At 39.4% G+C, this 26,157-nt stretch overlaps 5 protein-coding genes across 6 annotated transcripts in view; 2 read left to right on the top strand and 3 right to left on the bottom strand.

Annotated features, from left to right (window-relative positions):
• The first annotated feature begins 284 nt into the window (after positions 1–284).
• On the top strand, positions 285–4,925 carry LOC108046125 (N-acylneuraminate-9-phosphatase). The gene is made up of 3 exons (XM_017125692.2): positions 285–640; positions 2,841–3,326; positions 3,673–4,925. The coding sequence occupies exons 1-3, from the start codon at positions 497–499 to the stop codon at positions 4,075–4,077; spliced, it is 1,035 nt and encodes a 344-aa protein (XP_016981181.1). The 5' UTR covers positions 285–496; the 3' UTR covers positions 4,078–4,925.
• Positions 4,926–6,946: 2,021 nt separating this feature from the next.
• On the bottom strand, positions 6,947–11,710 carry LOC108046123 (MAP kinase-activated protein kinase 2). Its single transcript, XM_017125691.2, has 4 exons — positions 11,585–11,710; positions 9,516–10,096; positions 8,423–8,838; positions 6,947–7,781 (listed from the first exon to the last, which is right to left on the bottom strand). Exons 2-4 carry the CDS (start codon positions 10,072–10,074, stop codon positions 7,683–7,685), a joined length of 1,074 nt encoding a protein of 357 aa, XP_016981180.1. The 5' UTR covers positions 10,075–10,096; positions 11,585–11,710; the 3' UTR covers positions 6,947–7,682.
• Positions 11,711–13,293: 1,583 nt separating this feature from the next.
• The window catches only part of LOC108046119, a 28,288-nt gene continuing 15,424 nt past the window's right edge, over positions 13,294–26,157 (top strand). Inside the window, exon 1 of the mRNA XM_017125681.2 lies at positions 13,294–14,308. Coding sequence (XP_016981170.1) covers positions 13,634–14,308 — 675 coding nt within the window. The 5' untranslated portion in view covers positions 13,294–13,633. The remainder of the gene's footprint in view (positions 14,309–26,157) is intronic.
• LOC108046120 (carboxypeptidase B) lies at positions 14,836–19,690 on the bottom strand. Of its 2 annotated transcripts, none has more exons than XM_017125682.2 (4): positions 19,365–19,690; positions 16,450–16,875; positions 16,226–16,379; positions 14,836–15,838 (listed from the first exon to the last, which is right to left on the bottom strand). In XM_017125682.2, exons 2-4 carry the CDS (start codon positions 16,844–16,846, stop codon positions 15,061–15,063), a joined length of 1,329 nt encoding a protein of 442 aa, XP_016981171.1. In that variant the 5' UTR covers positions 16,847–16,875; positions 19,365–19,690; the 3' UTR covers positions 14,836–15,060. The 2 variants fall into 2 exon arrangements, with proteins under 2 accessions (XP_016981171.1, XP_016981172.1); XM_017125683.1 differs by lacking the exon at positions 19,365–19,690 and adding an exon at positions 17,401–17,419.
• Positions 22,305–25,398, bottom strand: LOC108046064 (zinc carboxypeptidase A 1). The gene is made up of 4 exons (XM_017125617.1): positions 24,996–25,398; positions 24,096–24,434; positions 23,266–23,629; positions 22,305–23,124 (listed from the first exon to the last, which is right to left on the bottom strand). Exons 1-4 carry the CDS (start codon positions 25,396–25,398, stop codon positions 22,326–22,328), a joined length of 1,905 nt encoding a protein of 634 aa, XP_016981106.1. The 3' UTR covers positions 22,305–22,325.

The raw sequence follows: 26,157 nt of genomic DNA, 5'->3' as shown, positions 1-26,157 counted from the left end.
TATTTATTAATAAAACTCATACATTTTAGTGTTTTATTGTTCTTTTTCTTGTTTTTTAGCTTAATCAGTTATGTTATGCCCACGCGTCTGGCCACACTGCTCGCCGTGCGTTGACTTTTCGTTGGCACTGTTTTCCCATGCGCGCTCGCACTTTCTTTCAGTCGCTGCTCCGCTCTCACTCTACACACACACATTCACACACCTGTTCCGCTCCCCCGCCCCCCTCTGGCGACCTTAGAGCGACCGCGACCGCTCCCGTTCCGTTTTTATTTTTTTCTTTTCGATTCAGTTGCCTTTTTAACTCCGCCGCGCGCGGAAACTTTTTCAGTCCGCTTAAAAAAAAAAGAATACTGCAGCACACTGCAGTTTCGTGTCTTTGGCGCCAATTTCAAAACGAAATCCGCTGGCGGATTCAATTCAACTTTGAAGTTTTCCTTCTTATTTCTTGCCCGCCCCGCTCCCCGGTATTACCCACGCCCCCCGCGCTGTGACTCCCATGGCAGCTAGCAAACTTAATTGCGGCAAGCTATCGACAGCCTCACATTTCGATGCGACATGTGCGAAAATCAGCGCCTTTTACTTTGACCTGGACAACACGTTAATTCCGACACGGGCCGGCGATTTGAAGGCTATCAGAAAGGTGAGCGACTACTCTTAACCGCCGCTGCTGCCCCCTTTTTTGCCTTTTTTTTGGGGGGTGAAAGTGCGCAGCACAGCTAGAAATTTTCCACTGCAGCCCGCCGCCTGTTGTGTTACGTAGTCGAGAAACCATAACCCGGACGCTCAGCTGATAGCACGCGCCCGAAATTCGATTGTTTATTTGCGTCTCGTTCCGTTCCGTTACGTTACGTCCCATTTCCCCACCAAACCCCACCCCAAAAAACACTTAGTGCACTCTACAAGGTCTTGACTTAAATATAACCACGGGTATATGCACTCGAGAAGGTTATCGGCATGATAAAACCAAAATACGAAATCATCATTTGGTTTAAGTCACCTAATTTACATTTGACTTTTAAAAGTCCCTCTTTCAAAATGAATTGAAGAAATGAGGTTTAAATCTCTAAACTTTATTATTGGTTCAATATATCATTAGGAATAGGTCGCAAAAATGTGAAATGTATTTAATGATTAAATAAATATATCCTAAACATAAAGGCATATGTATGTACTTTAGGAAGTTGTCGTCATAATACAGGAAACATTTTAAAATCCCCGTAATGGAAGCCAAAAAATTTAAATCAAGTGTAATGAACTTTAGGAGGTTATTGACATCAAAGCTATAATAACAAATAATACGAACTCAAATAGCTTCTTAGTTAAAATCTTTGAGTGCCAACTCACCAAATTTCACTTACAAATCTATAGGTTTGAATTAGAGAGCTTTTTAACAAAAAAAAAAATTTTAAACATTTTGTTTAACCTTTCAATTAAGAGTGTCTTGTAACTTTGTTAAAAACAATGGGTTACTTTTTTAATCCCAATAGAACCAAAAAAAAAATTAGAAATGTTTGATATCATAGATATAAACGCATTAGAAAAGTAAAACAAAATATGAAACTTAACTTTTAAAATGGATAGCTTCTATAACTTCATATATTGTGAATTGCCAAAAACCAATTGCACCCAGAATCCTTGAAAGACACGGCATCTTAAAAGCTTACTTAAGTATTAAGAAATGAGGGTAAAATCCAGTAAACAAAAACATTGTATTAGCTTTCGAAATCGCGAAAATATTGGTACTGTTGGCCATAAATATCTTGTTATCTCCATTTCACCTTAAACAATGCTTAACTTGAATAAAGAAAGTGATTCGTTAAAACTTTGAGTATGTCACGTACATTTTCGTACTTATTTTTTGCATTCCTGATAATTAAATAATATTTTAAGCTGTGCTAATAAAGATAGTTAACTTCATTATCACATTTGTGTTTTAACATGCTCTGTTTAGACCCTAAATAAAGTCATGGTTATTAGGCGTTTTCTTTATTCAGTTGTTTTAAATTATTATCAGAGGGAACCTACATATTAACATTTTCCAACCTATCATTACGTAGCGTGTATTTTTTAGGATAGTATAAAATGTTTGCTGATCATACTGAACTTGCTGGTTTTACAATGACTTTTATTTCGATTTCCATAAACTTAGTGGGGAAATAATACGATTAAATAGAACTGTATTTACCCATAATTGTTAGCCGGAAAAAAGATAACTAATGGAAATTTCCGAGCTATCATTGCGCCCATGACTGTGCAGTTATACACGGAGTATATAATATATGACATGTGTATCGGCGGCAATTGCAGTTTGATGATCAATGCACTGATAGGGCTAACGATTACGGCATTACTTACGATTAACCAATTGGCTTCGATTCGATCGGATGATTGAACAAACCGACGCTCTTTATGGACGTAATGGTTTCGATTTACGTATTATTAAATATCTCTGAACATCAAAGTTATAACATTAGTGTTAATGCTTAGAAAATAGCGAAATCGAATTTATTTTCTAAATGAATCATTCTATAAGAATATATGTGTCAACCCCAAAAATAAACTTTTTTTGTTAAAACATTTAAAATATCTTTGTTTTATTTTCGCTGTTAAGATTGAATTGATTGTTGCATTACTAGTCATTTAAATGGAGTCATAGTTTAAAACGAAGTACTCATTGGTTTTGATTCACAGTTTTTTACTTATCTAGTCTTTATAAAATGCACTGTACTGTATTTAATCTCTTACATTATTAGGAATGAAGTATTTTATATTTCTTGAAAAACTTCAGGGCAGCAAAGGAATCCTAAATATATTAATGTTTTTCCCCATCCAATTCCCAGCTCGCGGACGTTTTGGAGAGTCAGTACCAGTTCAGCAAAGATGACGCCGCTCAGTCCACCCAGAATTTCCTAAAGGCCTTCCGCCGTTGTCCGGACAACTCGCAAACATCGCTGGATACGTGGCGCACTCACCTGTGGCGTGAATCCCTGCCATCGCGCCACAAGCACCTGGCGGAGCAGATCTATCCGCAGTGGTTGAAGTTGCGGTATCGCTATCTGGCCGTGCCGGCGGACTATGTGCAGCTGCTGCTGCGGATGCGCCAGGCGGGCTATGCCCTGGCCCTCATCACGAACGGACCATCGAATGCCCAGTGGGAGAAGGTGTCCAAGCTGCATGTGTGCGGCTACTTCGACTTGGTCCTGGTCTCATCGGATCTGCCGTGGGAGAAGCCGCATCCGGAGATATTCTATGCCGCCTGCAACTTCCTTAAAGTTAAACCGCAGCAGTGCGCCATGATCGGCGACAAACTGGAGACCGACATCAAGGTGGGTCAACGTTCTATTGGCTTTATGAAAACAAATATACACAAAATACCTAGGCATTTAAATATTTTCATTTAAAAGCCTAAAAGGTCATTTTTTTAGTCAAATTGGTTAACTACATTTTAAATATCGTTTTTGATATGAAACATTTTTGCTTCTAATGTGTTATGTTAAACTTAAACTTGTTAAAATATCAATTGTAATTTTGAATATTTGCAATTTAGCTCAAAAGCAATTGTTTTTATTGTTTTACTGTGCCTTAGGCAAATGTAATACTTAAGAGAGAAAAGGATTAATTTTAAATTATTGCTGAATTTATAATCAATTCAAATGTCCTTGCTGTTTTTAGGGTGGCCACTTGGCCCAACTGGGTCTCACCTTCTGGACGCCACTGAGCAACAGCAGCTCGGCAGCTCAGTCGCTGGAGGATGTGGAGTACAAGCCGCACGTTAAACTGGGCAATCTGCTGGAGATGTACAAGTACTTCCCGCGCCTGAATGCCGTCGCTCCGCCGGACACGACGTCGTCCGCCAGACGACGTGGCAGCCACATGAGTCCCAGTGGCCAGAGCACTTCCAGCAGTGGGAGCAGCTCGAGTTCCAGCTGCGAGCCGGGAGCTGGCCATGGGTACAATCATCACCACCATCACCAGCAACATCAGCAGAGGCAGTGGCTCTATCGACGCGGCGTTTCCCTGCCCGCCATGGACTGCTCCAATAGCGAGGCGGAGAACAGCTGCGACAGCTTCCTCTAGACAGAGAAATCGGGATCTAAGGGATCGAGAGGATCAAACAAGGATCGGGAGATTGTTGAAAAATGTACCTTCAGTTTACAAAACTATAGCTAAAGTGGAAAGATCGTTGAAATGGATGTAGTAATCACAGATGGACGAAGGACAGCCAGGAGGATTGGAAACAAATGCAGGAATTTAAAGTTCAACTATTAGCGGGGGGAGCCCGGAACCACGGTGAATCTCGATATCTGCCATTAGACTAAAATTAAGGCTAGCAAAACAGCATCGGAGCACACACAAACTACAGCAAACTACAAATACAAACACTACAAGCGAAATAACTAAGGAAATCGAGGACAGGAAGCAAAGCAAACCAAATGTATTTTTCTAAGCGAATTTTCTGTCACATATTTTGTAAATTGATATAACACGCAGTTGAAAGTACGTCAAGGTAACGTGAAAAACACAAAAAAAAAAAGAGAAAACGACGGAGTAAACCACACAAGAACCACAATACGAACCTTATGAGACACTAACGAACAAAAAAAAAAAGGAAAAGCCGAAGCACTAACAAATCTGTAGTTATAGCATGACGATGGATGAGCGTGAATGTTAACTATTGTCTTAGTCGTAGCCTTTAGCCGGGTTCGGAAAGCGGGGTCTCGAAATTGTGTGAGCCCCACTCTGTTGGCAAATTGTTATTTGCAACCACCTCCTCCCCATTTACCCACGCCCCGCCCCCAAAACCCCTGGTTATTCCGCACCCACACGAAAAGTTGATGATATATATGGTACATATGCCAGCATGCGTATGTCGAAGCACTGTTGATCATGGATATGGAAAATAAATGACACTGCAAAAGTTGAAACAAATGGAGTTTTCGTTGGTACACTCGGCGGTTTGTCTAAACATCTATCTTTTACAGGTGTTACACTTTAAAATCAGATTTTATTGGGTTAAGTTTCGGACTCTAGGAATTCCATCAAAATCGTAGAAATAGCTAACAAGAAAATAGTTCAAAATATTTATCAATTAAATATATGTTAATTGAAATTACCACTACGAAATTGAAGTAAAAGGATGCTAGTTATTGGGTCAAATTAAACAGGGACAGGGATAAAAAAAGTAATACAGTGGTGCTCATAGACTTAAGCCACAAGACTTCAACCAAGAATTTAAACGTTTTTAAAGTTTTTATTTCACAGCTCCAATTTTTGTTGTCACATTAGTTCTATATATCAGTGTTCAAATAGAAGAACAACCAAGTTATAAAAATATATATTCAACGAAAAACTAAAAAAAACTGAGACCATCTCCAAAATGTCCTGCTCACATACTTAAGCCACCTGGAAAAAATGGTTGAAAAAGTTAAAATTTGCCCAATATTCCTTATACTTTTTATAAATTTACTTTAATACTGAGTGGGATGACCTTTCTGCTTAAGAACAGAGGAGCAACGCTTTGGCATTGAATCCACAAGACGTGCGCACTGTTGAGGGGTGATTTTCTTCCACTCTTCTTGCAAAATTCGCCACAAATCCTTTTTATTTGCTGGTTTTTTTTGGCCAACGACTTGTTTAAGAATTCCCCACAAGTTTTCTATAGGGTTCAAGTCGGGGCTCTGCGATGGCCATTGCAAAACATTGATTGCCTCTTGGTTAAGCCACGACTTGACTATCTTGCTGGTGTGCTTCGGGTCGTCGTCCTGTTGAAATATCCAGGCAAGTGGCAAATTATCGGCATATTCTCCGGATAAATTGTTAATAAGGATGTCCCTGTACATTTCGCCGTTCATAATGCCTTCTATCTTCACTAGGGGACCTACGCCCGATGCGGTGAAACAGCCCCAGACCAAAATCGAAGCGCCACCATGTTTAACGGTCTTCTTCGTGTATTTGGGGTCCAATTGTTTGTTGGGAGGACATCGTACATATGGTTTACCATCACTCCCAAGGACATTAAACTTGTATTCGTCGCTCCAAACAATCATGTTCCAAAAATTGGGACCTTTTTGAATATGCTCTCTGGCGAATTGAAGGCGCTTTTTAACATTTTGAATGGACAGCAATGGTTTTTTTTGGGCAATGCGTCCATATAACCCGAATTCATTTAGCCGTCTTCTTATGGTCTGAGCTGACACATGCACGCCATAATCTGCCACCATTTGACCTCTGATTTGCGTCGAAGTCAAGAACGGATCGGCTGTACTGATTTTGGCGATCCGTCTATCGTCGTTTAAAGTGGTTTTTCTGGGCCTTTCACGTGGAATATTTTCCCAGGTACCATGTTTTTTTATAAAATGCAATGGCATTTCTGACTTTGCCACGTGAAAAATTTAAAGTCTTACAAATTTGTAGAATACTTGTGTTTTTTTCGTAATATTTCCATATTAGCTTTCTTTCGGCCGGATTTGTATTTTTATTTTTAGCCATAGCGGTCAAATTGTTTTGGGAAACGTATTTAGTATTCAATATTTTAGTTTATAAAATAACTAGCACAGCTTTCCCGGAAAAAACACAAGTTTGACGATTTTAGCTCAAGGTGGCATAAGTATATGAGCAGAGCGTAACACTGCTTTTTGACATTTAGTCAATTTTTTGGGAACCCCCGAATTCCTACTTGTAATTTTTTATGTGATCAGCTGCTTAAATAACAGTTTTGTAAAATGTAAAAATTTCGGGCCGAAATAATTATGTTCAAAAAAGTTATTAAGAAAACAGTTTATGGTAGTGGCGGTGGCTTAAGTCTATGAGCACCACTGTATATCATAAAGATTTATAAATCTAACACAATGTAAATATTTATATGCATCTCTTTCTAAGGCATGACATATCAAAATATCGTATAATTGTTTTTCATTTCCCGTATTAGTATTGAAACAAAAATCGATTCCTTTTAATCATAGTAAAATAAGCTTTAGTTTTTTATATTTATTTTGGGGGATTTTGTTGTTTATAGACTACAAATACGCTATACGGTAAAATGGTATATCGCTTGCAGAGTCAGCAAATAAAAGTTATAACCAACACTGAATTTTTCGCAGTTTAATGCTAACGTCAACTGGCTGTATAATTGTTTGTTGTTTGTTTTTTTTCCTTTCACATATACCATACATACATATACACACGATTATTCATATACATATATAATTATAATCAAAAAAAAAGTCGGTTACAAATTACACGTTTTAAAAAGTCGAAAACGGAACATTTTCACGCGATACCGAGGCATATTGAAAATTCGGCTGGCTAGCTAGGCTTGCTCTTGGCTTTTCTTAAGTTCGTTATTTTTACGCATTTAGTTTCTTTTACAAAAGAGCACTTTTCAGACTACAAAATACCCTAAGAACCTTTTACCGGAAATGGATTATACATAGATAATGGACAAAAAGAATAAGAAAACGAAACGTAACATAACATGGAGTAGTTGTTTTGTAGAGGTTGTTGTTATCGTAGTAGTTAATAGCAGTTGTTGCTGTCGTCGTAGTATATAGTAGTAGTTATCGTTTTTTGTAAAGCATTGTACAACTTTTCCGCTTAAGTGTTAAACCGATGGTTCACCCATCCTACGTTTCCTGCCCATCTCACTCCGGGATTGGCCGTGTTGGTTGCTCTGGCTTTATCGTTTAGTTGCGTGTCGCATTGCCCGCATATATCTCCTCGATCTTTTTCCTGCGCTTCGTCAGCAGCGGATTGTTCGACTTGTCCAGCGCCTTGATTTGCATCTAGAAATTAGGAATAATACGTTTTATAAATAAATATTTAAAGAAAGCACATATAATTTACTATTTTGTGGGATTTTCTTTTAATATTATTAATTATTTTGAAAATGATTGTTTTATAGATTGCATAGAAATTTGTATGAAAAATTATAACCATTTAATTCATTTTATAAATAAGTTTTTCAATTTGTTGGAATAAACAGTGAAACAGGGCTCACGTATTAATTATTCTAGGCGCATTAACCTCCGATTTCCTTGTTAGTTTGTTAATTAGTGACTTTAGAAGTCACGATTAAAAACAAAAGAGAGAAACGAGAAAGTATACTTGCAAATTGCTAAAGCATATATCAATTGAGATCTATTATCTTAATATATAAACAAGTGAACTGCAACGATTGCACACAATAGATTATTAAAAGCCAATGAGTTATGTTATGTAATAAAAGAAATCAAGTTAAATCTTCATTGCTGTTTTTTCGGCAATCAATTAATATGTAAAATACTTATATGCCATTTTGTAGAGCAACACGTTTAATTCCAGGCTATGGCGTACTTTTATTGATTGAAAACTAACTATTAATAATATCCTGAATTAAAATTATCTCTATAGCTCTGCCTAAATCCCATCATGAAAAGAGACCCACCTGATCGTAGTCCACGCGCATGGTGGCCAGGGAGCGCGTCATCTCCTCCTGCACTTCCGGCCAAGTTTCCTCGCCCTCCTTGAGCATCCGACCCGTGCAAAGTGGCGTCTGTGGAACGGCATTGAACTGAGCGATCCACTTGTTGCGGATCACATCCTGGATGCGTAAACGCTTGCTGGGATCCACATTCAGCATGCCCTTGATCAGATCTTTGGCCGCCGGGCTCACATTCGTCCACTCCGGATCTGGAAAGTCGTACTGGCCGGTGCGGATGCGCTTCTTCATGCCCGGTGAAATGGCCAGGCCGTGGTTGCTGTAGAACGGCGGGAATCCGCACATAATTATGTACATCACCACGCCCAGCGACCAGATGTCACAGCTCTTGTCGTATTTTTCCGGACCCAAAACCTCGGGAGCTGCAATAAATGCATGATTAGAGAACATTCAGAGAGCACCATTTAATGTTAGCTTAAACATAAATTAAAATGGGAACATTTGGAAAGTAATTCACCATCAGCTATAAAGCTAAGTAGCTAAGGTTTATTCTTCTTAATTTTATTTGAATTAAAAGACGTGACTTAAGGTATGTTTAAACAATACATGAAATAATTGTCTAAATATATTGTTGTATGCGGTGTCCAAAAAAACAGTACTTAAAAACAAATAAACTATTTTATAAGCTTATCAGCAATCTCCTTAAGATTTCTTGCAAATCAAGTAGGTCGCACGGTGCAACTTTCAAACAACTCTTTCGCAAGTGGGATTGAGAACAAGGCTGAATAAAATTAGAGAAACTAAAGGAAAGTTCGCCCAATAAATTATGTAACGAGGTTGGCACAGAAAGAATCTCTGGTGATTTAAAAACGCTAGTTAGCTGAGTGACATTGTATTGTACCTATTTCAAATGTTACTATCAGTTAAATATAAATCATATTAGAGTCATACAATTTCCGGCCTAAAAATTACACTGTACACATCTAAATAAGTGATCAGCGGATTTGAACAATCGACAAGCTATTTTTCGTGACTAAGGCGGTAATTGACATGCTTCAAAACTAGGAACTGGTGAATAATCCCATAGAGAAGCACTCACCCACGTAATAAGGAGTGTAGCAGGGCGTCTGCAGCGTGTCATTGGTGAATGTCTCCTTGGCGAAGCCAAAGTCCGTCAGCTTGAGGGTCGCATTCGGCTGCGAGGTGGTGTACAGCAAGTTCTCCGGCTTCAGGTCGCGATGCGCGATATCGCGACTGTGCAGATAGTCTATCGCCGCGCAGATCTCGTGCATTATTTGGGCCGCCTCGCGTTCGGTAAATGCCCCATCCGCCTTATCCTGAATGCGCTGGAACAGCTCACCGCCCTCCATGCACTCCATGACCACCAACAGGCATTTCCTGCCGCTATAAGTGTTCTCGTAGACATCGATAATGTTCACAATGTGCCGGCATCCGCTGACCCGCCAATGGAGATCCACTTCGCGACGGGCCTTCTCATTATCCAGTAGCACCTTGAGGGCATAGTTCTGTTTGGTGCGGCGGTGGGTGCACTGCACCACCTTCCCGTTGATCCCTAGTCCCAGAACCGTGTCCGAGATCTCGTAATCGTCCACCAGGGCGGTGGTCTTCGGTTGCCGTTGGTTCTGCAGCGAAAGCATTCTGGAATCGGCTGATCTCTAACTGCAATGGAGAAAATATCAGTAATGTATAGATGATATTACAAATGTTTCATTGGTTTAATATATAAAGGTAAACAAAAACTGTATATACAAAATATCAGCTTTCTAACAAAGAAATTTTTAATTTTATATTAAAAATCAGCCTTTTAAATATTTAACTAAGCTTAAATTGAATTTTTAATTAATCAAAACTTAAGCTAATTGTTATTTAGCTTCTGCTTCGAGCATAGGAAATAATTAAAATATTTGTGCAATTAAAAAAAAAAATCATTCCATACACATATTAATAGTCCACAGAAATCTAATTTTGGTTAACAATTTATAGGCAGCTTATTTGTTTAATGATTTGGTGTTCATTGGGGGCCCTTAAAAAGTAGCTGCTCTGAAGCAATCAATTTTATTTAATTATTATATATTTCAAAAGTATAGATGAACACTGGTTATAAATGTAAAGTTCAGTTAAGCTAGGTGTGTAGCAATTAAGTATTTTAATAATTAGCAATTAAGTTTGAGGGCGAATTTTTGAGGGAATCCCACTCACGTAAAAAATAAAGAAATAATGATTAAAAAAGGTATCAGGGTCTTAATTGCAATTATATTTTATATGCATTAGTTATTAGTATTATAATTTGAATTTTTGGATGGTAAATAAAAAGTATAATATTAATGTTAACGATATTGTTGTACTTTTAATACATTTTCGTCATTAGAAATAGAAAGTACACTTTGACGTGCGCAACTTTACGCTTTTCAGTTATCCAGTCTTATATATGGACATTCATATGTACATATGTATGTATAGATATGCAGATCCCAAAAACTCAAAGCGCTCCGATCTCTAGACTGGATTCAAATTGCATGCAAATGAACATACAGAAAAGAAGAAAAAATATAAAGAAAATCAGGGGCGGGGGAAATGGATGGGGCGGCTAATTAAACCCACACTCGCTGCATATTTTCATGTTTTTCCGGGAAAAAAAACTATTACACAATTTATTTTTTACGGGGAAAACAGGAAAACGGTGCTATTGCATATGTTCGACATCAATAATCGGTAAATATCGATAGGCGATATGGTACAATTGTGTGCGTGCGCTGCTGATGAAATGAATGTTTTATTTTGTTTTTGTTTATTTCGAGCACATTACGCATTGCTGAAAAAAAACTAATTTTTTATCTCCTGTAAAATTGGTTAATTAACGCATATTTTACTACCCACACACACACGCACACTGAGAAGCCCGCGCACACACGCACGGATATCTATACAAATGCAAACAATGCGTCATGTTTTCTCACTGTTTAACTAGCATTTTCTATTTTTCTGGTTTTCACTGTACACGCCAGTACATTTTTTTATCTTGTTATCGCTCTTCGATCGTTTTCAGGTGGCCCTGATTTTTTCTGGCCACGCGATTTTGTTCGCCTGCCGACCGCTTTATTAAATATTGCCCGCATTATCACCTGCTGTTCAGCTGATCGTATTTACCTTTCGGGTACTTATTTAGCGTGCTATGTAACCGAACGAAAAAGAACAACAACCCGAAATTTATAGTTATTTTGTGTAAATGCCAAGTGGTGTGACCAGGCGGCTCTCAATCCAAAACACACTACAGTGTCATGAGCGGTGATTGTCCCATCATTAAAGAAAACAATCGATGTTTTTGAATAAAAAAAAGTACCAACTACTTCGAAAATAAAATTGTTTGTTTTTTAATAATTTGTTAATAAAACAAGTAAGAAACTTTATTTGCATTTGGTCAACACTCTTGGTAATGAAAAGGAAAAAATATTGATATTATTGAGAACTTGAATATTAATTTTCATAGATGTTTATTTTTTAGTTCCATGATATATTGTAAAATAAAGTAAACAAAAACAAGAAAGGAGGAGGGCTTCAAAAACCAATTTTAATAAAAATTAACTATTTTAGAAATGTGAACTCTAACAAAAATTATTTTATCGATTTCCCATGACAATTTTTATTCAACTTCTTTATTAATAATATTTATTGCGATTTTCAAATAGTTAGAAAACATTTTTACGAATTTATATAAAAGCCTACGCAGATGAAGAAGAAGGCAACAAATTATTCCGGATTGCTGCATAGATAAAATGATGTACACCCATAGGAATGCAAATCCATTTTTCAAAAATTAAAACTAATCTGAAAACACAGTTTTTTAGAGAATTAAACCACAATCATTTAGAGATATGCCACAATCGGATGTCTGTACGAAAATGTATGGGCTTAGAAGTGCAGATTTTGGTCACTTTTCTGCAAAGCCATTTTTCGAGAATTTGGAAGAGGTAACCCCTTATAGAAATGACGAAAAATCGACCAAAAATTAAAAAATAAACTGAGAACGCAGTTTTTTAGATAATTAAACCACAATCATTTAGAGATATGCCACTTTAAAATCGGAAGTCTGTACGAAAAGTTATGGGCTTAGAAGTGCAGGTTTTTGGTCACTTTTTCGCAAAGCCATTTTTCGGGAATTTGGAAGAGGTAACCCCTTATAGAAATGATGAAAAATCGACCAAAAATAAAAAAATAAACTGAGAACGCAGTTTTTTAGAGAATTAAGCCACAATCATTTAGAGATATGCCACTTTAAAATCGGATGTCTGCACGAAAAGTTATGGGCTTAGAAGTGCAGGTTTTTGTCACTTTTCTGCAAAGCCATTTTTCGAGAATTTGGAAGAGGTAACCCCTTATAGAACTGATGAAAAATTTACCAAAAATTAAAAAAAAAACTAAAAACACAGTTTTTTTAGAAAATCAAACCACAATCATTTTGAGGTATGTATGCCACTTTGAAATCGGATTCTTGTAAGAAAAGTAATGGGGTTAAAAGTGCAGTTTGGAAATATGTGCTATAGTCTTCCGATTTTTATAAAATTAAAACTAGATTGACTTGCCTAGTGATGCTGATCAAGAATATTTTTACTTTAAAAATTCCTATGTTAACTTTGGGATATAGACCTCCGATCATATGCGTTTTTAAACCATGTCGCTAACACAATTAATAAGAGAATTAGCTTTAAAGTAAGCTGGTAATCGGTTAGTTAAGCTGATCAAGGATCACTGAGTCACATACTTCTGACCAAAATTATACTACTCTTTGCAAGGGTAAACGAATCCTTTACAATCGATACAATCGATTAAATTCGAAGCTATCGCATCACCCGTTAGGATATACGTTGCTCTCCCATCTCTACTACCTGCTGTCTACAATTAAAAAGTAAATGTTGTTGCCACGGCCAAACTGACGATGCGCCGCGTACGCTGAGCCTCGTGTCCGCACCCGTGAGGACCCGTATCGCATCCCCGAGATCCGTGCTCTGGGCCCCCGGAAAAGCCACTTAAAACCCATAATTCGACTGCTTTCGGTCCGTTTTTATTGGTTTGCATTGGCACAAAAACAAACAAGCAAACAAACACACAGACTCACCAGGATATACCGAGGAAAATAAGATATATAGAAGGCGGAAAAGTATATTCTCCTTGCCCGATTTGGTTACGGACTAGCGCGATATGTCGCGCGTGCTTAGTCCCCACAAACAGGGCGTGGCAGAGGCGGACGGGCTGGACTATACAAACAGCAGCTCGATCATCGAGTTTCTGGCCAAGGAACAGGACTGCGGTGGCATACTAACGGATCCGGATCCGGAATCTATTTTCCAGGAGGTGAGCCGCCTGTCCGACAGCACGGACATGCGCTCCGTGGACGAACTGTTGCAGGAGGCGGAGCGCCTGATCCAACAGCAGTTGCGTCTGGGCGGCATTGCCCCGGAAACGGAAAGTTCTGGGCCCCACGTGCCCTCCAAGACCTTTGGAGAGGAAGCTGCCCCCGGAGATGGCTCATCCTCATCCCCGCAATCCTCGCCCCACAGCAGCATCCGACTAAATACACGCTATACCCATCGCATTGAGCATTTGCCCACTCCTTTGCCGCCAAAATCTGCTGGAATCAATGGTAAAATCCGACCAAGATCCGGTTCCAAATCCTCGGCATCGCCCACATCCGTTCAGACGCCACTGGACAGCAATAATGGCTGTGGCTTTGCCGCCTTCGTCGAGAACCTGCCCTCGGAATCGGTCATTTCCGAGGAGTCCACGCCGAAGGACATGGACATGGAGAACCACACGGCGGCCATGGCGCAGCTGCAAATCCAGCTTCAGGATAATACCGACGATGACGAAGATACGGTGAGTGCGAAGGTTGCATATATATATTTTAGAGACACCTTTACCAGGTTTATTTTCTCGTTTATCCAAACTGGTTTGTATTGTTAAGGGTTTGGTCATGCATCAAGAGTTAATGGAAGAATATGATTTCCTTTAAAATTTAAATTTAAAAACCTTATAGTCTATTTCGGTTCAACGCTTGAATTGGGATTAATTTTTTGAGATCTGGTGGTCAAAAAAGTTTTCAGAACTAAGATTTGGATGATGAATTCATTTTTTACTACCAGGACTTGGGGAATATTCAAGCTCCGACCTTATCCAACAAATACCATGTAAGAGTTAAATAAACTATTCTAAATGCACATTTCTCAATCTGTTTTGTATTTAATTGAATTCTAAGGAAGATTTGTTTAACAAAATGGAAAAAGGATTTTTCTGCAAAAGAATCAGGGTATCCTTCAATCAGTGTTCTTTGTTTTACTGATGACTAGTTGGATGAGATCCATTCTGAGATCTCTTAATATCGCCCAAATAAATTCTTTAATCAATTTGTAGTAATAAATAGCGTAGATTCGTTTATTTTTCGCCGTACGAATTCAAAGGATACAGCGCCCACCTTAAAAAAAAACACACACACTGTGACAGACCCAAACACGCAAACAAATCACATAAATAATCCTTCACACACACGCAGTTCAAACACACAAGGTGGGGTGGAAAAGGTGACAGAGATTACAAATTAAACCGAGATTTGAAGAAGATTAGGCGGAGATTCAACCTGACGAACTGGGACCAATTGCCTGGGCCACCGTTTCCGTCACCGTCCAACCTTCGAGAGCCGTGTCCTTGATAAAACGAGGTGGCAGGACAAAGCCGTATGCGCCACGATCCCTCAGCTCGATGGTGTACACATATTTGACACCCAACGCGGCACGACTCCAATCGTCGGAACCGCCACCTGCGATTCCCAGGACCTCGTGGGTAACCGCCGCTCTGTATGCCGTGCCCGTCTTCTGGACAATGCGCTCCGCTGCCAGGCTGGCCACTCGCTGCAGGACACTCGAATCCTTGACCTTGACAGCCTTGTAGGCCCACGGATAAACGATCATCTGACCGTAACTGTGGAAAGTCAAATACGATTCCAGATTGTACTTTCTCTTGGCCAAAAACTCCGCCACCGCTCGCGTTTCCTGTTCTGAGGCTGGCGAGGATCCGCGGTAGGTGTCACTGCAGGGATTCGTCGAGGATCCGTATCCATTCCAGCCGATATCAAAGTTTCGGTTGAGATCCACACCATTGCACTGGGCACGGCGCGATGCTGAGCGATTCTTGCGCCACAAGCGGTTGGTCGTCCGGCTGTATTCGTAGCCATCAGGATTCATCACCGGCATTATGTACCAGGTCAAGCCACGGATGTGCGCCGGCTGGTTCTCCCAGTTGGACATCAGTTGGTACAGGATGAAGGTCACCGTCGCTGGACTGATCCATTCGCGGGCATGGATGCCGCCGTCGATCCATACCTTCTTGTTCTCGCGGGGATTCTCCGAGATTCTAAGGGGAAATAAATAATATTAATTGGTTTGTTTGGCAGAATAGGGTGTAGAATAGGTTTATTCAGTCTTCGAAGTAATAGTAAGTTTAGAAATACTACAGGTTACTTCTTACATCCAACGATTTGATTATTGTCAAAAATGCCTAAAAGTAGGCCTTATCTTTTTCAATATCCTTTAAAATGCATTTAATATTTGAATACTTATGGGCTTTTTTACAGTTTTAGAAGATAATATATTTTAATAAAATATTTAAAACGTTTCTAGCCATAAATGTTTGCTGCTAAATATATATATAAACAATTTTAACTACCAATTGGACAGACATAACAAAAAATTAAAACTTAGGCATTCATTTTTTTGTTCTTTAACTAACAACTACACTTACCGGAGCACTTTTAAGTCGCGACCCTCGGCCGTCTGGCCAATAGTATACAATCGCACAATGTTAGGGAATTTGCTGCGAATCTCCCGCATAAAGCTATAGATGGTCTCCAGATCATGATAGTCCTTCCAGTGCATGCTGCTCCTAGCGGCCTTTTCTGTGGGTTGTTAAGGTGATAAATATTTAAAATTCCCGTTAAGTGGTATTCGTATATTTAATCCACTTACTCGTTCTCCTTCCCAATGAAGTGGCCTCAATGCCGCCGAGAAGCTCCTCGTCGATCATGGTTTGAATATTATGGGACAAAATCTGGGGATCCAGGCGATGGGCCGATAGAAAGCTGCGTGCCGCCTTTAATTGATCCCTAGCAATGGAGATGTCCAGAAATTTCGAGTTCTCCTTCCATATGTTGCCTCCGAACTTTTGCTCCAGCATTTGACCCACGGGCACACGGTGTTGAATTGCCTCCGAGATGTTGTAGATCCTCCAGAGTTGCGCCTCGTCGAATCGCTGAGGAATCTCATTGGCATCCAGATGAGTGAGGTTTGCGTGCAAATCGTTGGCTAAGCAAGCTGCTATACCTCCTATAAGGAGCAGCAGCACCAGATGAGTTCTTTGCGTCATCTTTTTGTTGTGTCTATCAGCAGGTCGACCTGAAAAAGCAATTCCGTAATCAGTAATCAGCAATCACCAAACATCGAGATGTTATCACTAAGAGCAGCTCCATTTATTGACTTCTGATCAGTGCTTTAAGACCAATGGCCTTCAGTCTTTAGCAAAATATACAAATTCTGAGCTATGAACTTTGCAGTAATAAGCTTTGAATATCACGATTTTTACATTGTTATTTGTGGATTCTAATAAGTCTCTAGTTGCTACCAACAAATAGTAATGACCATTGGCAGGTAAAGGTTAAAATAGTACACGCTTGTTTGGCTTGCAATAAATTGACGCTATTTATGGCCAAAGTGCTTGCTTTTCAGAGTCACTTCAATTGGAAAATAAACAAGCCTTGGTTAACTTAGTTACAGTGAACATATCACTTTTTTGTTCACTATATAAATATTTGTAAAACTAATTTGCAAATGGAAATCGAGTGAACCAACAAAAAATGTTATTAACCTAAAAATACAATTGCAAATTCAAGTTCCTCTAGTATAAATAAGTTTAAATCTGACCTTGTTTATAGTTATGATATACGTTTAAAATGGAACCAATCGTATAACAACCAACTCGTTCAGGTAGCGAGAACTGAATGCAAAACGAAACTAAAAGCAAACTCCAACTGGTATCAGTGAAAATAATTGTTACAGAAAAAGTTCGTCTAATTACCGGCAAAAAAAGCAAACAACACAAAATATAAAAAAATGTTTCCGTTTCATTGTTAATGGTTAGGGTTATCTAGATATGTGAGTTACTCGTAACCCTGTTTTTTGTGTGTTTGTCATTGCCAATAAGTAATTAAAAATGGTAGATAGCGTTAATGGTTTTGCTAATTTTTTATGGAAACACGAATGTGTTGGAGAATTTACTTGCCTACACAGAAGATTATTTTACTTTTATTAAAGTATTAAAAATAATGAGTTGGTTTTCATAATACTCTTCATGATGGTTTTAACATTTATGTTTTCAGCAATGTAAAATAATATTTAAACAATGTTGGAAATTGGTTTGGAGTACTATTAAGAGATAAGAGATTAGGAAATATTTAAAATATCCAAAATAATCTTTTTTGTGGGTGTATAAATGCATTCCAGACAGGCAACAAACTTGATTTTCAGTATACATTCAAACACTAAACGAATTTGCATTGTTTTACGGATTCTAGTGGCGATCGATAGATCGATCGTTTGGATCGTGCGATCCGTGAGTTCTACCTGAGTTTTCAAAGTTCCGGGAGCGTGGGGCTTTTTTTGTTTTATTGACTCAATCAGAGTTTCGTTTTTTCCTGTTTTGTATGCACAATGATAGATGGGACTTACTACTGCGTCTTAGTAACTGGACCCTAAGATCTAGATTATGGGCAAAGAAACTTTTCCTGGTCTTCTTACGGATTTCGAAATGTCGTTTTTAACGCTTCTGTGCTAATTTCCCTGGCCCGTTTTTTTTTTCTTTAGGTTTTGTTTTCATTTCGGCTTTTTTATGGATGCGTATTTGTATTTTCGTGTTTATTTTCTTTTTATTGCCAGGCAGAAAGTGGCACTTCAACGGTGGAGAGGGTCGTCTCCGTTTCTCCGAGTCTCGTAGTCTCCGAGCTCCGAGAACTGGTTCTCGGCTTGGATCTGTCGAACCTCGAATCTCAGATCTCGGATATCGGGAGTCGAATGTGGAGTACGAACAGTTTCGGATTGGGTTTCGCTTTGTTTCGGTTTCAATTCGCTGCTGTTCACCTCGACCTTCGTGCTTCCCGTTCTCCTTCCATTAACTCAGTCATTTATACCTGCATGTCATTTCAAAATGTAAACAGTTTAAGAATATATTGTAAGATCTGAATCTGAATCTAAAGCTGTACAAGTAACATTTTACTCTTAAATCTATTCAACTTTTAACCTTAGGATCTGACTCTAACCGACAAATATCGTATCTTCTTTATTTGTTATATTGTTTTTTGAAGTTATCTCTTTCAATTTCAGTGAAAATGTATTTATATGTGGCCAAAAAATTAAAATTTAAAAACCTGCATTTGCATCTTGCTGTGCATTTTGCACTTGGCACTTCCGCATTTGCTGTTATGGCTTTATTTACTCTTATTTAATACAATGTGCCCTGCCTTATGCCTATTTTTACACTTCCTGACAATCTCCACACTTATCTTTTTGTAAATATTCCTTTCTTTTATACACTATCTGTCTGCAGTCTTCACCCTTATCTAAACCCTCAAAATGTTGTATTCTTCCTCGTTATCGCCTTTTTCTTCCGTCTTTATCCTTCACAGTCTTTCTTTCTTAATTTCTGCCTTATCTTAATTAATGATCCTTACCCTTTCTTTGATAAACTCCTCACTATCTTTTGAATTCCTCTGCCCCTCTTTGCATTCTTTTATTAGGTGTTTGCAATACTTTTTAAACTTTTATTTAAATGAGTAGTTTATTTTTTTTTGTTTTCCACACTTATATTTTGTAATTGTTTCTTTGTCACTTACTGTTATTTATTGTTGGGGATGCTTGTGCGCTATTCCAGTTCGTCTTCTTCCAGTTACCGGCTCTTCGAAAGAGAGTGCAATTGGCGAATGTGTATGTGTGGGAGTGTGTCGCTTTATTCGACTTCAAACTTATACTAAATGCTGCGCCTGTATGGGCGTCAATTTTATATTGCCGCTCTGCCGGCGCAAGGGAGCAAAAAAAAATAAACAAAAAAAAATATAAAAAAAAACACAATAAACGAAACCGATAATTTTAAAATAAGAAAAGGGGGGCCCCTAGTGTGCTGTAAATTTGCGCTGACCGACGACCGATCTTTAAAGCGATCGCCGCGTAAATGGAAATTGGAAATGGAAACGGCAGCGACGTCGGCAGCGCAGTGGCAGCACAGCAGCAGAGGCGGTGGCAGAGAGAGAGAGAGAGAGAGAGGAGCTCCAATGCTCCACGCATTGGCGCTATCTCTTTCTGACCTGCATCCCACGCCCACGCAAGCATCTGTCTCCCTTCCATCCAAGGCGACATTGACACTTTGAATCACTCACACTCACATGCAAGTTGCACTCAAATGCTTTTAACGGTTTTTACACCAAGGGGGCTGCCCACTTAATCACCTTAAGAAACAAAGTGATCGAAACACGATGAGACACGGGTTCAGTCACAATATTCTTCTTTTGAAATATCCGGCGAGGAAAGGTTTTACCCTCAGAATACTATTAAACCTGTTAAAAAACACTGCATTTAAGAGTTTAAACCGCCGTGGCTGCCCACTTGCTAATTCATCACCCAAACGATCAAAGTGATCAAAACATGCTGAGTCAGTTACTGCAATATTTTTTTATCGTACTAGGAACTTCCAGTAATACAATTTGTGAGGGCTCCTAGTAGAATGCTTCCCACATATCAACACACTAATTTATTGTGAATTGGAAGTACTTATTTGGAAATATTTCATACAGCATTGACGCTGCGCACAGGAGGCTGTCCACTTGCTACTACGTTTGAGAACTATAGTGATCAGAATTTCCACCTATCAAGATTTCTTAAGTATTTTTTTTATTCTGACAGTTTGCTACATAAACTAATCTGAAAGCCCAAAACAGTATAGAATATATGTATATAGCGTTTGCCAATTATTATCAGCGAAAATTCTTAGTGCAAGGTGTCAAGGGGCAAAGTTGGCGATCCCGCCATTTTACCTTATCTCTTCTTTTTAATCATCGATTGTTATGAAATATCAACAAAATGTAACAAAAATTACAAAAAAATAGTTTCTCTCTTTCCGACTGCATGTGATTTTTGAGCACAAGTGCGATTGTAAATTGGATTTACAATTGTATCACAAACTCAAAATCATCGCATGTGTGTGTGTTTGTTTAATGGATTTGTGTGATTGTGTTGCGGGGCGATTTTGACCCACTTGGCGAGTTTTACTTTCTTTCGCCTTTGATCACCTTGCCCCCGCCGCCCACAATTGAATTTATTTTGTTTTTATTTGTACGGCTACAGGCATTATTTATTTTTTTGTTTCTGGCTTTTTTCCGGTGTTTCACTGTTTTTTTTGTGGTACCCAGATTTTCACTTTTAACCCTTTTTTCGAGAGTTTGGCCACAATGGAAGATTTGTTCAGGGCACCTTTTTGTCTGTTGCTGTTTCATCGACCAGTTAATGCTGTATACACCTAAAAAAAATGGAAGTTGGTTTGTAAACCGGGTTTAAAAAAAAAATTATTGAGCTATTTTGTTTTCTGTTAAAAATAGGTGTTTTTAGACAGTTAAACATGATTCATGTTTTACAACTATCAAATAAATTTCATTTCGGTAGGGTACAAAATTTAAAATATGATTTTCTCTGATATCATTTTTATTGTAATATATATATTAATACAATAATAAAACATTAAAAAAATGTAAATAAAACTACATATTAATTTTTTTTTTATGGGACAGATATTCTTATTCTTTCTGTGTATATTTTATTGTTCGTTCTCCACTAGTTTTTGTTAGAAAGGGGTTTTTGCTTATTTATCTATAAATATTTGCTAATATTTTTTTTGTTTTCATATTTTTGGTTTATTTCTTTATCGCTTAAATCACTTTCTTCGGAAGCTTTGACTTTGACTTTGGCGGCAGGCGGCGATGGCCGCGGGCCTTTCGCTTAATTTATATATGCATGCACAAAATAAATCCAATCAAATATGCAACAACAAGAAGAGATAAAAAAACAATGAGAAAAAAAAAAATAAAGCGGCAAGAGCTGAAAAACAAAATATCGTAAGCGTTGTGGTTCGAGCTTACTGGTTTTTGAAACGCGATTGAAAGTGAAAGTTGGCGCTCGCTCTCTTTCGCTCTCTATTGCCGACTCTCTCTCTCTCTCTCAGCTTTCTATTTGATTTGCCGAGCATTCTTCTTAGGTATATTCCCCTTTTGGCCAGGTTTACATAAGATCGTTAATGGATACTGCCATTTACGATATGTGCGATTGCGAAACAGTCAATCGAAAATGGCAGCGAATCAAGCACATGGCCCCCAATAATAGTACACTCTTTTCACCGCCCACCACCCCCTAAAGAAAAGGGCCCGAAGAGAGTGGTGAAGAGCATTGGCCACACTCCGGAGAATTCGATTTTTGGGCCACTTCTTCAAACTGTTCTACGCGGGAGCTTTGCTTGCCCATGTTAGCCTGAAAGTATGCAATTTAAATTGAAGAAGAAATATTTTAGATATTTGAAAGATGAACCAAAGATTTATTTATTATGGTTTTGAATAGTTTTAAACAAAACTATAAGGAAACAGAATATTTTTGATATAAATAACTTTTTCCTGAAAAATAAATATATATATTTTATAGAGCAAATTAATTCTAAGAATAAATACAATAGTTTTGAGGGATAGCCTTCCCCAATTATCATTTTCATTTGCTGACATATGGATTATATTGTGAAAGGAAGTTGAGAATTTTTGCATTTAATGCAATTGCTGGGCGATGGTGCGCAGGAATTCGAAGACTTCCTCGCCGGACTCCACGATATAGTGCGGTGGCATCAGATAACCGTAGCGTCCCTGATCCTTGAGGAACATATTGAAAACCAGTTGCGGTTCGATGCGATCCTGGACCCAATCGGCAGAGTTTCCAGGCCGCGCCAATTTCTGGCGATAACTGCTTCCCGACGAGTATTCCGCCTGGTTTAAACGCCTCAGTGCGAGAACTGCCCTCCTTGCCGTCTGCTTGAGATCCCTCTGATTCTCCGTCACATAGTCCGCATCGCCCCAGGGATAGGTAATGGCCTGACCATAGCCGCCCAGGGACACGTAGGCACCCAAGTACTCCCGCATGCCGGAGAGGAAGCTTCGCAGGGCTCGGCTTTCCGGTTCGGAGAAGCTTTCGGCGCCGCGATAGAGATTCTTGCAGGGATTACTCGTCGATCCGGTGCCGTCCCAGCCGTACTCGAAGTTCCGGTCCAGATTAACACCGTAACACCCGCTGGCGGTGTCGAAGGCCCGGTTTTTCGTCCACAGGCGATCGGTGTGGCGCGAGTACTGGTAACCATCGGGATTTGCCAGTGGCAGGAAGTACCAATCGATGCGCCGCATCGCCTTCTCCGCCCTGGACTGCCTCTGACCTTGACCCTTGACCCCGCTCCTGCCCCACAGATGGGTCAGCTTCGAAATGGCGTAGGTGAGGGCGGCGGGGCTCAACCAATCTCTGGCCTGCAGTCCCGCATCCACAAAAATAGCCCAGTTATCCGGATTGCCATTGGAGACTCTATATATGGGGGTGTCAAAGAAAGATGGTCTTAAAAAATATGCTTCCTTATTTCAAATGGAGCCCAAAGGTTTGATTAAGTTGATTATGATGGACTGTATGTGACCCCTTTTTAAGTGATTTCAAATCGATAAAACCCACCTGATGACCTCCAGTGGTCTCTTGTTGCGCGTTACGCCGATCTGGACTATTTCCACATTTTCGGAGTACGTCTCGAGCAGCGTTTGCAGGAACTGCCGGATATCCGCCTGATCGTGGTAACGTCGCCAGCTCATCAGGGATCCCGGTCTTTCCATCCACGGCAGCGAATTATTACGCACGGAATCCAAGGGATGCTCCACGGCCGGAACTTCCACGTAGGTCTCATCGATGGCCGATTCGATGTCGTCGATCATAACGTTGTAGCTAAAGCCGACCTTCTCCATGAATTTCCGGGCATCGGCCACATTGCGCTGTTCGATGAGAATGTCGATGCCATCCTGGTTGATATTCCACACTTCACTGCCTGAAAGAAGTTGCAATATAATAACATTCCATATATGGATAGCCGATAAATGTGGGACTATTAAAGCGTTACTTGGGATTCATTTCTAAATTGTTTGTTCTTGCTTAAAGCATTTCATAACTAATACTATCAATATATTATATTAATAGTTATATACCGGTAATATTTATAAATTATAAAAGGTCGAAGAAATAATTGAACAACCAAATTAGGTTGAGTGAATATTCAAACAAAATTGAGAACATGAAAGTAGATAATAGTTTTTGCATAGATATCACAATAATTTTATAAACATTTTTGTTAAGCTAAATTCATTGAATTTTGAAATCAGGTTATTTTATGCTAAATTTTAATTTCGGAAATATCAACCGATAGAAAATGTGAGACAGGCCTTTAGAAATAATGTTAATAGACCAATTTTATGGCTAGTTTTCTAGATATTTGATATTCTCTCGTGTGTTTATACCAAAGTGCCGCCAAAAGGCTCTGAGTTCGGGCATTTCCAGCCGGGTTTCGTGGATCTTCCATAGCTGGAAACCGTAGTATCGCTGCACATGGCTGCCATTTCGGTAGCGTCTGTTGATTTGGTACGAGGAGCCCGGCGAAAGGAAGTCGAATCGGCGCAGATCCAAGGGCGATAGCCACTGCAGACCCTCGAAAGTGGACTCGTAGAGTTCGCTGCTGTTGAGGGTCAACAGGGCGAGGGGCAGACCGGAGATTCCGGAGATTTCCGGGACAGAGACGCTCCTCCAAAGCAGCAGCTTTTGGCCAAAAACTGCTCCGATCAGGGCCACAAACGCGAGCGCTTCCAGTGGCTGCATCTTCGAACTAAATCTATCTGGGTTCTGGGTTCTGGATTCCGAGTTCTGGGCTAGCGGTTCTCTGATTTATGCCAAAGCCACAAATTTATGCGTGCGAATGCGTGCTCAGGTGGCCGAGTTGACCTGACCTGCCCTGACCCCTCCCTAGTCCCGCCTTTCGTGAATACAGACGGGGTCAAGACAATAGCTCTCAAGATTAAGGTTTACATTATAATAGATTGACGGATTCAATCGGTGCAAGTACATGTTCTAGTTTTCAATTGCTACTTTGATTTCAAAACTATTTTAATTTTAAAATTAACAAAGATACTAACTATTTTTTAGATATTTTAATAACAGCAAAAAAGTTAAATCTAACATTTATGACTTTGGACCTATTTTATTTGACCAGAAACAAATTGCCGTTAGGAAACTAAGATTCAAAAATAAAAAAAGGTAACTATATTCGCAACCTCAACTGTGCTTCTAAGCTTGACAGTTTCTCTTCTTTTGTGCGGCTTGGCAGACTTCTTGAAAGCCCCTCCAGGGCATTATTTTTGACTCACCGAATAGGGCGACCACCTCGTTGAATTGGGCATCCGGTGAGGCCACCATCTGGCGCTCCTCCCCAGCCCCCTCCTCCGTCTCCTCCTCCTCCTCCTCCATGGATGAGCCCCAGGTGGCATTAAAGTTGAGCTTCCACAGTTGCGCACCGCGATAGCTCACATAGTTGGCATCCAAATCGCTGCGAAGCTCCGAGATTCGACCACGTTCGGGTGTGGGACTCATGGCCAACGGGTGGAGGTACCTCAGCAGGTGACCCACACCGCCGCCAAAAAATGGTAATCTCGTTAGTCGATTATCGGTGCGAGCTAAGTCCAGGTAATTCCTACCGCCAACTCGGTCCATTTTCGCAGCAATTAGCAGTACCAGAGGCAGCCACGCCCACTTCCAGAGGCGGAGTTGCATTTTATTGGAATATCGGCTTAGTTTCCTCTGTTTTTTGGTGTGCGATCGATTGGACAGTTGGTGCGGATTTAATGCGTTCGCAAATCAATTGGTGAGACGCAGCCTCCGGCTAACGGCTTCCCGCGTTCTCAATTCTATATTCTATATTCTCCGTTCTCTGTTCTCCATTCTCTATTCTCCTTCCTCCAAGCTACATTCTCCTTCTCTTCTGCCGCCCTTCTCCAATTCCCCATAATTCGCCCGATTCCCCAATTAAGGCCAACGCATTTGCATATTGACGGAATGCCAGTGGTTTTGATGCTTTTCATTTCGAACTTTTACTTTGGGTGAGGTGAGGTGTAAGATAACTGTCATACTGTTATATTCCCTAGAAGAGAGCCGCTACTGAATCTTTGGAAAGTGATTAGTGTTAATGTATAGTAGCTACTAAAATTGTGGATTTGTTGTTAATTTTTTTTTCTCTGTACCATTTGCTACGTTTTAAAGTTTAATTTACTTTTAAATCTCTATTAAATATGACAAATATGACGAAAATTCTCTTATTTTAAAGGGAAGTGTAATTCCATAACCGAATTAAAAAAAATGTTGTTTGCAAATTTGAAATATGTAAATGATTTTTAAAGAGAAGAAAAAGATCTTTTGGTTTTTAAGATTTTTTTTAACAATGAAGTCCAAAAGTAGTCGTAAAATATGCGGTCTGTTTTACCATTCTTACCAGTGATCAACTTTAATGACCCCTATAAAAAATAAATGCTTCGT

This window comes from Drosophila rhopaloa, unplaced genomic scaffold, assembly GCF_018152115.1.
Source record: "Drosophila rhopaloa isolate 14029-0021.01 unplaced genomic scaffold, ASM1815211v1 contig_3, whole genome shotgun sequence".
Lineage (NCBI taxonomy): Eukaryota > Metazoa > Arthropoda > Insecta > Diptera > Drosophilidae > Drosophila > Drosophila rhopaloa.
This window is presented reverse-complemented; position numbering and strand designations above follow the sequence as displayed.

Coding starts and splice junctions, on each gene's coding strand:
- LOC108046064 (XM_017125617.1), bottom strand. CDS start 25,398: ATGCAACTCCGCCTCTGGAAGTGGGCGTGGCTGCCTCTGGTACTGCTA. Junction 24,435..24,995: donor CGAGGTGGTCGCCCTATTCG/GTGAGTCAAAAA, acceptor AGCCACTGGAAG/CGCTCGCGTTTGTGGCCCTG. Junction 23,630..24,095: donor AGCCTTTTGGCGGCACTTTG/GTATAAACACAC, acceptor AACTTCTTTCAG/GCAGTGAAGTGTGGAATATC.
- LOC108046125 (XM_017125692.2), top strand. CDS start 497: ATGGCAGCTAGCAAACTTAATTGCGGCAAGCTATCGACAGCCTCACAT. Junction 641..2,840: donor ATTTGAAGGCTATCAGAAAG/GTGAGCGACTAC, acceptor TCCAATTCCCAG/CTCGCGGACGTTTTGGAGAG. Junction 3,327..3,672: donor AACTGGAGACCGACATCAAG/GTGGGTCAACGT, acceptor TGCTGTTTTTAG/GGTGGCCACTTGGCCCAACT.
- LOC108046123 (XM_017125691.2), bottom strand. CDS start 10,074: ATGCTTTCGCTGCAGAACCAACGGCAACCGAAGACCACCGCCCTGGTG. Junction 8,839..9,515: donor CTACACTCCTTATTACGTGG/GTGAGTGCTTCT, acceptor CATTTATTGCAG/CTCCCGAGGTTTTGGGTCCG. Junction 7,782..8,422: donor TGCGCGTGGACTACGATCAG/GTGGGTCTCTTT, acceptor CCTAATTTCTAG/ATGCAAATCAAGGCGCTGGA.
- LOC108046120 (XM_017125682.2), bottom strand. CDS start 16,846: ATGACGCAAAGAACTCATCTGGTGCTGCTGCTCCTTATAGGAGGTATA. Junction 16,380..16,449: donor TTCATTGGGAAGGAGAACGA/GTAAGTGGATTA, acceptor AACAACCCACAG/AAAAGGCCGCTAGGAGCAGC. Junction 15,839..16,225: donor CGCGACTTAAAAGTGCTCCG/GTAAGTGTAGTT, acceptor ATTTCCCCTTAG/AATCTCGGAGAATCCCCGCG.